The sequence below is a fragment of the Salvelinus fontinalis genome, unplaced genomic scaffold, assembly GCF_029448725.1.
Source record: "Salvelinus fontinalis isolate EN_2023a unplaced genomic scaffold, ASM2944872v1 scaffold_1334, whole genome shotgun sequence".
Taxonomy (NCBI): domain Eukaryota; kingdom Metazoa; phylum Chordata; class Actinopteri; order Salmoniformes; family Salmonidae; genus Salvelinus; species Salvelinus fontinalis.
In genome coordinates, this window is record NW_026601543.1 from 25728 (window position 1) to 36947 (window position 11220).

At 40.3% G+C, this 11220-nt stretch overlaps 2 protein-coding genes across 7 annotated transcripts in view; both read right to left on the minus strand.

Annotated features, from left to right (window-relative positions):
• LOC129849005 (zinc finger protein 239-like) overlaps window positions 1–3606 on the minus strand; it is a 29308-nt gene extending 25702 nt beyond the window's left edge. The window contains exons 1-2 of one of the 2 annotated variants that reach the window (XM_055916093.1): window positions 2761–3425; window positions 569–981 (exon numbers count right to left, since the gene is read on the minus strand). In XM_055916093.1, the coding sequence (XP_055772068.1) occupies window positions 842–981; window positions 2761–3148 (528 nt within the window). In that variant the 5' untranslated portion in view covers window positions 3149–3425 and the 3' untranslated portion in view covers window positions 569–841. Of the gene's footprint in view, window positions 1–568; window positions 982–2760 lie in introns of those variants that run through there. The other variant, XM_055916090.1, reaches the window with a different exon arrangement.
• A 1038-nt stretch (window positions 3607–4644) lies between these two features.
• Window positions 4645–10559, minus strand: LOC129849006 (proline-, glutamic acid- and leucine-rich protein 1-like). Of its 5 annotated transcripts, none has more exons than XR_008758609.1 (3): window positions 6182–8049; window positions 5883–5954; window positions 4645–5499 (listed from the first exon to the last, which is right to left on the minus strand). XR_008758609.1 is itself a non-coding variant. In XM_055916096.1 (3 exons), the coding sequence occupies exons 1-3, from the start codon at window positions 10295–10297 to the stop codon at window positions 5483–5485; spliced, it is 423 nt and encodes a 140-aa protein (XP_055772071.1). In that variant the 5' UTR covers window positions 10298–10559; the 3' UTR covers window positions 4645–5482. The 5 variants fall into 5 exon arrangements, 2 of the variants coding, with proteins under 2 accessions (XP_055772071.1, XP_055772070.1); XM_055916096.1 differs by lacking the exon at window positions 6182–8049 and adding an exon at window positions 9964–10559; XR_008758608.1 differs by having other exon boundaries at window positions 4645–5954; window positions 6182–8092.
• Window positions 10560–11220: the final 661 nt, after the last annotated feature.

Below are 11220 nucleotides of genomic sequence, written 5' to 3' on the forward strand. Positions count from 1 at the left end.
ATATAGAAGTAGGACTAGTCTACCTGGTTACACATATAGAAGTAGGACTAGTCTACCTGGTTACACATATAGAAGTAGGACTAGTCTACCTGGTTACACATATAGAAGTAGGACTAGTCTACCTGGTTACACATATAGAAGTAGGACTAGTCTACCTGGTTACACATATAGAAGTAGGACTAGTCTACCTGGTTACACATATAGAAGTAGGACTAATCTACCTGTCCCGAGCACTAATGTAGATCTATAAATGTGCCCATTTGGGGATGTCTGACAGTATTTCTGATTGTCTTAACGCTGCACCACTAATGAGTTGTGGAGCTTCTCAAAGCACATTTTTTTCTCACCTCAAACAGCAAGTAAACAAAGTCTAATCAAAATCAATTGCAAATGAGAATAACTCCTCAAAATATTTTCAGCTCTCGCCCTTTCGATAACCACTCGGCACAAAAGGGAAAAACGTAATGCGCTGATCCAGTGGAAATGTTATAAAATACCTGATTACTTCTTATCACTTTCACAAATAGCCTACAGCTGTGTCGGTCAAGAACTCACAGGCACGGGAAACTGAGGGCCCAGAATATTTTATACAATGTTTCAAGTTCGTTATGGACAGGCCATGTGATTTATAGGACAGTTATTTGCAATATTTTTATTTGTTGGCTTTATGTAGGCTATTTTTTACATAGGTGGCAATGGCAATAAAAGTTACTTTTAGATTTGTATACTTTTCATTTAGATAGAATGTAGATTAATCACAGACAATGTTTGAGATACTATTATAAATTAAATGAAACTGTTCCAGTAAAATGAACATATGAAAATCATAACTGTCAACAGATCAGTAGAAATGGTAAGATACATTTGCACTCCAAATGTAGGTTGCTGACTGCTTGTGTAGCCGATTACCAGCAACGTCAGAATGTATGAAGGACAGCAAGAGGAGGTGGTTCAGGAAGAGTTTCTTCTCTTCTGGTTGGGCTGTATTGATGTAATGGCATGAAAATAAATGCTGAATATTATACAATGATTTATCAACAGCTCTAACAATTTGACCCTACAGGAAATCTACACTGGCAATTCTAGAATATACTATATAGCCTAGAAACCTGTTAAACTATCATTATGACATCATGGATGAATTCTAGAATATACTATATAGCCTAGAAACCTGGTTAAACTATCATTATGACATCATGGATGAATTCTGGAATATACTATATATCCTAGAAACCTGGTTAAACTATCATTATGACATCATGGATGAATTCTAGAATATACTATATATCCTAGAAACCTGGTTAAACTATCATTATGACATCATGGATGGCCAGTCCTTGTATTCATAGTGTAGTGAATTCAGGGGGTTGCCCTGAGCTGAACTCAAACCTGGGTCCAGCGACCGTCAAGCCAACACCTTATAACTGTTATGCCAAGATGTCTGAACTTCTTGACGAGGTCCCTAGGTTTTGGGTTACGGTTGATACAATAGCTTTCTCTATGAATTTGAGAGTGGTTACATTTCTCCAGCCCCCATCCCTCAGCTGTTTACCAAACCAAGTCTCTGGGCAGCCCTTTTGTTGCTGTTTAAATACTAGGTTGTCCCTTTAAAAAAGCCACACAAGAATCAATCAACCAATAACAAAGCTGTAATTCCACCACTGTTTTGCTAATAAGATGATGGATGGGGGTGGAGAAATGTAACTACTTGCAAATTCAAAGACAGACCTATGGATGCAAGGACTGACCATCCATGATATCAACATTATAGTGTTAACCATCTTGATGCTATAAAGTGTTGATTTACATTGTTTCTAAACATTGGAGTAAAAAAAGCTTATTTGGGGTTCTGAAGGGGTAAAAACAGTTGAACTAAGCTCATGAGGCATGTGTTATATTCTTCAAGAATCAATGGCTATAAATAAATAATTTAAAAATCAAAATATCGATGTGGTATTTGCAGATTTCCCCTTTAACACCACACATCCTTCCAGTTCTCTGCTGCCAGTGACTGGAACGAATTTCAAAAATAGCTGAAGCTGGAGACTTATATTTCCCTCACCACCTTTAAACATCAGCTATCTGAGCAGCTAACCGATCGCTGCAGCTGTACATGTACTTTTCTGCTCTTTTGCACACCAGTATCTCTACTTGCACATCATCATCTGCTCATTTATCACTCCAGTGTTAATCTGCTAAATTGTAATTCTTCGCTACTATGGACTATTCATTGCCTACCTCCTCATGCCTTTTGCACACACTATATATAGACTTTCTTTTTTTCTACTGTGTCATTGACTTGCTTATTGTGTTATTGGCTTGTTTATTGTTTATTCCATGTCATTCCATGTGTAACTCTATGTTGTTGTCTGTGTCACACTGCTTTGCTTTATCTTGGCCAGGTCGCAGTTGTAAATGAGAACTTGTTCTCAACTGGCCTACCTAGTTAAACTATCATTATGACATCATGGCCTACCTGGTTAAACTATTATTATGACATCATGGCCACCTAGTTAAACTATCATTATGACTTCATGGCCACCTGGTTAAACTATCATTATGACATCATAGCCACCTGGTCAAACTATTATTATGACATCATGGCCACCTGGTTAAACTATCATTATGACATCATAGCCACCTGGTTAAACTATCATTATGACATCATAGCCACCTGGTTAAATAAAGGTGAAATAAAAAAATAAAACATCAGTTCAACAACTGCAGAGTTTGTGTCTCTGTTTTTAAGACGGTACTTACTTGTGTTAACCAGGGCCCGTTCATCGTTAGAACCATTGTTAAGATGCGTTTGGGAAACCAAGTCCAGAAATCCAGTTTCCTCCTCTTCTTCCACCTCCTTTTTCAATGAGACAGTCATCTCCCCCTCCTCCTCTTTCACTCCATAAACTGCATCCTCCTCTTTCTCCTCTTCTTTTACTGTAACATCTTCCTTCTCTTTCAATCTGAACGCGTCTTCCTCTTCTTTCACTGAAACGTCTTTATCTTCTTCTTTCACTGTAACAGCCTCACCCTCTACTTCTTGTTTTACTGTGATATCCTTCTCTTCATTCTCCTCTTTGACGAGAGCTTCTTTCTCCGTCCAGCAGTCCTTCTCTTCATTAACAAGAGAGTAGCTTAGTGACCTCATGGTTGGAGATGTTAGCTAGCTAGGCTAATGCTAACTTAACCAGCCCGCTAGATGAATAAAAACAATACCGTAAATATGAAATTAAAACGGATAACTAACTAGGCGACAGAAGTGGTTTTAAAATACAGTGGCAAATATACACTAAAGCGTCTAAAGAGCTTTATTGGTTCGTCTATTTTGTCCAGCAAGCTACAGAGGTGGCTGACTGTCTGTTGCTGCTGTTGAAAGAAGCGTTCCGTCCACTAGATTATACGTCACAGTAGCAGAATTGCCTTAAAATCGCAGCCCGCCATTTGCTGACTGGAGTGGGCAACGCAGTTGAGTAAAATGTAAATGTAAATTTCAGACAAAAAATTAAAGGGTAGGATTCAGGGAATTAGCTAGTCCTAAAATATGAATTAGCCCCCCTAAATAGATCAATATCAGTCAATATATTTTTTCTGTGACTTCTTATTTCGTCAACCGTTCCATCGCATCTTAAACATCTTACCGGGCCGGCACTAGGACCGGGGGAGGCTGCTGCTGCGCTAGTGACTGTTAGACTTTCTTCAGCAAAGATGGCGGACAGAAATACTAGGAGAGAGGGGTAACCCTACACAGACCTGAACTGAATCAAAGATGGCGAACAGAAATACTAGGAGAGAGGGGTACCCCTACACAGAACTGAACTGAATCAAAGATGGCGAACAGGAATACTAGGAGAGAGGGGTACCCCTACACAGAACTGAACTGAATCAAAGATGGCGAACAGAAATACTAGGAGAGAGGGGTACGCCTAAACAGAACTGAATCAAAGATGGCGGACAGAACTACTAGAAGAGAGGGGTACCCCTACACAGAACTGAAGTGGATCAAAGATGGCGGACAGAAATACTAGGATGGAAGCAAATGTAAGGGATTATAACGTCATAACGAATCATGCAAAAAACATGTACAGTTGATAGGAATGTTAGTTCATGTAGAGACAAACGATTATGCATTTTTTTTTATCATAAAGTTAATTCATGAAAATCGCGATTTAGCCAGCTAGCTGACTAGCTAACATTAGCCAGCTAGCTGACCCAGCTAACATTAGCCAGCTAGCTGACTAGCTTTATGGGTGTTGTGACATGAGAATGAAATTGTAATTCTGGTTGTTTTAGGGACTCCTGAAACAACCAGCAAACCAGGCGGTTGATTTGTGAAACAGTGGATGTATAGAATCTAGCTAGCTGAAGAATTTACTGCAAATTGAATGTACAATTTTGTAAGCTTGCCTTACTGATATTTGCCATGCAGATAGATGAAATCACGTAGCTAGCTATGTTCTTGCTTATTGTGCAGTGGATGATTAAAATTCCTCTATGCCCATGGATGTGTAGCTAGCTATCTAGCCGATCTGTGTATGCAACCAAACGTTTGGTATACAAATTAGTTAAGAACCTAGCTATGAACCTCAGCTATCATAGCCAGTTGTATCAACTTCAAAACAGCCTGAATGACATTAATGAAGCCTATGGATTGAGTAGAATATAATATCATGTTGTGCCAAGGATGCAAGTCGTATATACATGTAGTTATTACCATGCATGAGATCCCCACATTGTAGCCTGTACATTTAATATATTCACTGATCATGTACTGTACCTTGGCAAATAAAGGTGCAGTTTAAGAATGAATGTCTTTGAGATGATTTTTCAGTCATATCCAATACCAGGAGTATCAAATTCCAGTTTTTGAATGATGCTGTGTCTGCATGTATGTATTACAATTATACACTTCAACAGTGTTTACCAATCTTGGTCCTGGGACATCAATGGTTACACATTGTAACTAATAGACTAGAAACAGGATTTAACTAGTTAATTCATATATACAGAAATATAATGTTAAAAAACAGAACACTACACTCCCTATGCATCATGTAAATACTCCAACACCGGTTCATCTCAACATCTAATGCCCTTCATCTGCATTGATCTGATAAACACAGGATAGGTGGAGTATTTCATCACATTACACTTCATTTCAACCAGTAGAGAATGTGAAACGCTTTATTGAAAAGCTCATTATCCAAGTGTTATAAATACAAGTTCAATCTGTCCTTCAATGCACATCTGTTGTGAATTATAAAAACAGAGGAAGAAAGAGGAGGTGGAGAGAGAGGTGTAAAAGACAGAAAGGGAAAGAGGTAAGCACATAGGAGCAGGGAAGGCAGCACATGATTAATGAATCACAGTGCTACCTAAATATTCTCTCAGTTCATCACAATTACATAATAGTGTCTCTAGTCGTCCCACAGGTTATCTTAAAAGCAGGTGAGGTGGCGATGATGGGACTGGGGGTTGGCATCCTCTAACATCTAAACATATCTGCAGATGAGAGACAGATGGAGAGAGAGAGCATGTTTAAGCCTTGTGTTTTTATTCTGACATTGTTAGTCATCGATCAGGAGGTGAAATGCAAAACTCACCTGGGATCATTCACTCTGGGAATACTGCATCTATCTGTATGTCAATGTAAAGCATCTCTTTAATAATACTTCCTGTATAATATAAACTGACCTGGGATCATTAACTCAGGGACTACTGCATCTATCTGTATTTCAATGTAAAGCATCTCTTTAATAATACTTCCTGTATAATATAAACTGACCTGGGATCATTAACTCTGGGACTACTGCATCTATCTGTATTTCAATGTAAAGCATCTCTTTAATAATACTTCCTGTTGACCTGACCAAGTGACCTCTCACCTCTGACCATGCTGTGCCCTCTATGTAGCCAGTTCAGATGCAGGAGGGGTTCACCGACACAGCTGATATAACCTAGAGGATTTAGGGAGAAGGGGAGAGAGGGATGAAGTGAAGGAGAGAGACTGTTATTGAGAAAATAAGGTAGTTAAAGCCACAGTGTTCAACAGGAATCTGTGTGTGGCTTCACCTGGTGTCCACACCACACTAAGTGGCTGCAGAGTACTTTATGCTGAAAAACATGAACGGACACACAAGGACAAACAATATAGTGTAGTTATAGAAATAATGAAGTGTCTTACTATTCTCCATGGTTGGCCCTCTTGCCTATTCTTTGAAGGTGGAAGGAGCCACAGTTATACACCTGAGCCTGTTTACTGCACAACACAATCCATCAATCAGATTGATACATGAGTGTCTAATTGTTCTACATTTTTTCAATATTAGTGATTTAAAATAGCCTGTTTTGTTTTTGCACAGACATCACACCCTTACCTAAACAGCACCCTCATCGGAGAAGTAGAAATCAAAGGGAGAGACACTAGGAATTGAATAACTGCAGTTGACATAGCTAAGTAAATGGAAGAATACTCTCATTGCAATGTGAATGGCTCTTAAAAGAGCCTTTGGTTGAGCATAGTGTAGTCTATGGTGTTGCCAGGGAACAGTACCCTCTTAAAATAGCCTTTGGTTGTGCATAGTGTAGTCTATGGTGTTGCCAGGGAACAGCACCCTCTTTGAAGAAGTAGGAAGGAGGTGAAGATCTCCTGCACACGGATTGCCTCTCTTGCTGCGTTGTTGGACCCCATCCTTGAAACATCCTGCAGAGCAGCAGACTCCTCCTCTGGGACACGGCGGCGAGCTGCAGATCGCCCCCTGGTCCTCGTGTATTCTGACCTGGGCTGGAGCAGACTGGGAGACTGGTATTCTGACCTGGGCTGGAGCACACTGTGTTGGAGCAGACTGGGAGACTGGTATTCTGACCTGGGCTGGAGCACACTGTGTTGGAGCAGACTGGTATTCTGACCTGGGCTGGAGCAGACTGGGAGACTGGTATTCTGACCTGGGCTGGAGCAGACTGGTAGGCTGGTGCAGTGTCATCAGGCTGTGTGGTGGAGACCATCCTGTTCTCGGGTTCTGCTTTTGTTATGCCAACCACCAGGTCATTATTACCACCAGGTCATTAGAACCACCAGGTCATTAGAACCACCAGGTCATTAGAACCACCAGGTCATTAGAACCACCAGGTCATTATTATCACCAGGTCATTAGAACCACCAGGTCATTAGAACCACCAGGTCATTAGAACCACCAGGTCATTAGAACCACCAGGTCATTTTTACCACCAGGTCATTAGAACCACCAGGTCAGGGAGAAAAGACTCACCTTGTCGCTCAGGTAGGGTATCAGCCTGAGCTATTTAAAAACACGTTTTCAACATTTCAAGATAGCAGTTAGTTTAGTTTGATGTAAATAAAGATAGCTGAGAAGTGGGACTCTGTCATTGTTTCTGACAAGATCTCTCATTGATCTCGGGTTCAGCCACCAGGGGGCACCAAACCTCTTTGAAAAGTTCATGTGAATAGTTACCACTTCTCAGGAGATGATAGACTTAGCCTTTCAATTGTTCTGTAATGATGGGATGGCTATTGAACAGAACTTTAAAACCTGGTTTTCTTGTATGTACCAGTTCATGAAATCACACATTTGACATTTATGCTCACTGAGTCTGTCTCTCCCTTTTCAATCCCTCTCTCCGCCTCTCTCCCTTTTCACTCCCTCTCTCCGCCTCTCTCCCTTTTCACTCCCTCTCTTCGCCTCTCTCCCTTTTCACTCCCTCTCTCCGCCTCTCTCCCTTTTCACTCCCCCTCTCCGCCTCTCTCCCTTTTCACTCCCTCTCTCCGCCTCTCTGTCAAAGCTTTCCTTAAGTTTGGGTCAGTCACAGTGGTCAGGTATTCTGCCCTTTCTCTGCCTCTCTCCCTTTTCACTCCCCTCTCTCCCTTTTCACTCCCCTCTCTCCCTTTTCACTCCCCTCTCTCCCTTTTCACTCCCTCTCTCTGCCTCTCTCCCTTTTCGCTCCCTCTCTCCGCCTCTCTCCCTTTTCGCTCCCTCTCTCCGCCTCTCTCCCTTTTCACTCTCTCTCTCCGCCTCTCTCCCTTTTCACTCCCCCTCTCCGCCTCTCTCCCTTTTCACTCCCTCCCTCTCCGCCTCTCTCCCTTTTCACTCCCTCCCTCTCCGCCTCTCTCCCTTTTCACTCCCCCTCTCCGCCTCTCTCCCTTTTCACTCCCCCTCTCCGCCTCTCTCCCTTTTCACTCCCTCCCTCTCCGTCTTTGTGTTATTGTCGCAAATCAACTGCTTTATACTTATAAAACACTTCAACCAGTAAAATGCTCTTTAGCTAGCTTTGCCATCAGCCTGAAACTGAGGGTTTGTACATTAAGTGTTTAACAAATTGGCCCATAACTTCCCCTAACAACAACATAGACCTACTGTAGGACCCATAACTTCACCTAACAACAACATAGACCTACTGTAGGACCCATAACTTCACCTAACAACAACATAGACCTACTGTAGGACCCATAACACAGACCTAGGACTATAAATCATTTAATATTTCAAGTGAAACATGGAAACTAAAATGGCTTTGTCATGACATTTCATAACCAGATCATTTTGTAATAATCCCACTAGGCTACTCTGTAATGTGTTTTCATTCTAAATGTCCTAAATAAAGGAAAATAGCTCTGTGTGTTGTACAATAGCCTATCCATCAAGGAACAGTTCTCTACACATTATGAGCTAAGTATCTCTGTGTCCAAACAGACTAACGGGACCCTACAGTAAATCAAGCAGACAATAACACATTATAAACATCAATTTGTTAGGGATGTTGGATCCAACGTGGAGCACGGCATAACTGTCTTTACCAGAGTAATGAATGAAGAAGCACTTTGGTTGTTGTTGCATGTCGTTATGTTTGTCATTTTTTAGATATTTTTATTTTTAACTTTATTTAACTAAGTTAGTTAAGAACAAATTATTTTTTTCAATGACGGCCTAGGAACCGTGAAGGACTGCCTTGTTCAGGGGCAGAACGACAGATTTTTACGATCTTGCAACCTTTCGGTTACTAGTCCAACGCTCTAACCACTAGGCTACCTGCTGCCCCGATTTGACTGGCATTCAAAAAATTATTTCCTGGATCAGCTGATGATAGTTGAACATGTAACTGTAACCAAACAGCTACAGTATTAAGATTTATGTGTAATTATTGAAGAACCGCGTTAATGACAGTATTGATTTGGGTGTTGTCAATTAAGTTAAGGTGACTCTCGGTTAGAACCATTGGATTTAGCAAACTCTGAAATGATTTAGGATTTCTGTGCCCATGAAAACTGTTTTCTCAGCGTAACATAAGGAGACACTAAATGTTACGTAGGTAGAGTGTATTTCAGAGATCTGAATACAAAAAAACTGTACTAACAGGACAATAACCTAAACCACAAGGCCAAATCTACACTGGAGGAGCTTACCAAGATGACATTGAATGTTCCTGAGTGGCCTAGTTACAGTTTGGACTTAAATCGTCTTTAATATCTATGGAAAGACTTGAAAATGGCTTTCTAGCAATGATCAACAACCAACTTGACAGAACAGGAAGGATTTTAAAAATAATAATTAATATTCACATGGAGATCTGTCTCCTATTGGTTGACATCACAACTTCCCATCAAGACAACTCATTGAAGGCCTTACTATGACATCACTCACTCCTTCTGGTTTGCAGTTGTCTAAAAAAACACTATTTTGCTCAAAACATTTATTTGTTTCCCATTAGTGTGTTTGTACTTTACTGTATTTATATATCACTTTCAACAGGAAAAGTTTTTTTTAAATCACTGGAGGACGTCATGAACAATTCTGACAGTACAAAAACATATTCAAGTGTAGAATGCCCTTTTAAAAAACACACATTAGTTCAACAACAGCAGAGTTTGTGTCCCTGTTTAATAAGATAGTACTCACTGTATTTACTGGTGTTAATCAGATCAATGGCCCTGTTTTATAAGATAGTACTCACTGTATTTACTGGTGTTAATCAGATCTCCAGCCCTCTCTTCTTCATCCTCCTCTAATGTGACAGTAATCTCCCCCTCTTCATCCTCCACTCCAAAAACTTCATCTTCCTCCTTTTCTTTCACAGAAAAATCCTCCTCCTCTTTCACTCCATAAACTCTGAACGCGTCTTTCTCTTCTTCTTTCACTGTAACAGCATCACCCTCTACTTCTTGTTTTACTGTGACATCCTCTTCTTCCTTCTCCTCTTTCACGACAATGTTCAGCCCCAGAGCTTCTTTCTCCGTCCAGCAGATCACCTCTTCTTTAACGAGAGGGGAGAAGATTATGGAGCTCATGGTCGGGGATGTTAGCTAGCTAGCTATCATTAGCGACTAGGCTAGTGCTAACTTAACCAGCCAGCTACTATAGCTGACTAATACAAAATAACGTAATATTGAATTAAATAGGTTAACAAGTAGATACGACCTAAGTGTGTCGAAAACACAGTAGGTAATACACACCGAAAGCGTATAAATAGCTTGAATCTTTCGGCTATGTTGGCTAGCAAGCTACCGAGGTGGTTGACGAGCTGTTTATGAAGAACCGTCCACTAGGTTATACGTCACGCTGGCAGCGTCGCCTGAAAGACGCACATCGCCGTCTGCTGACTGGAGGGGAAACGCAGTTGAGGATCATATTTTATTTTCAGACAAAGATCATTTTAAATGGATTTAATTAAATGATACTATTATATTGAGACATACAAAGACAATAAAGTGTTGATTGATTAGTGCGAATAAAAAATGTTTACTACATCACATTTAAGGCAGTTTCATTGAGTCATACTAAATCTAAATAAGTAGCTAGCTACTGTAGGTCCATACTGCTCCTACATGGTTGAACAATACATCATGTAGATGTATATAATGAACAGACTAGGTCTATACTGCTCCTACATGGTGTAACAATACATCATGTAGATGTATATAATGAACAGACTAGGTCTATACTGCTCCTACATGGTGTAACAATACATCATGTAGATGTATATAATGAACAGACTAGGTCTATACTGCTCCTACATGGTGTAACAATACATCATGTAGATGTATATAATGAACAGACTATGTCTATACTGCTGCTACATGGTGTAACAATACATCATGTAGATGTATATAATGAACAGACTAGGTCTATACTGCTCCAACATGGTGAAACAATACATCATGTAGATGTATATAATGAACAGACTAGGTCTATACTGCTCCAACATGGTGTA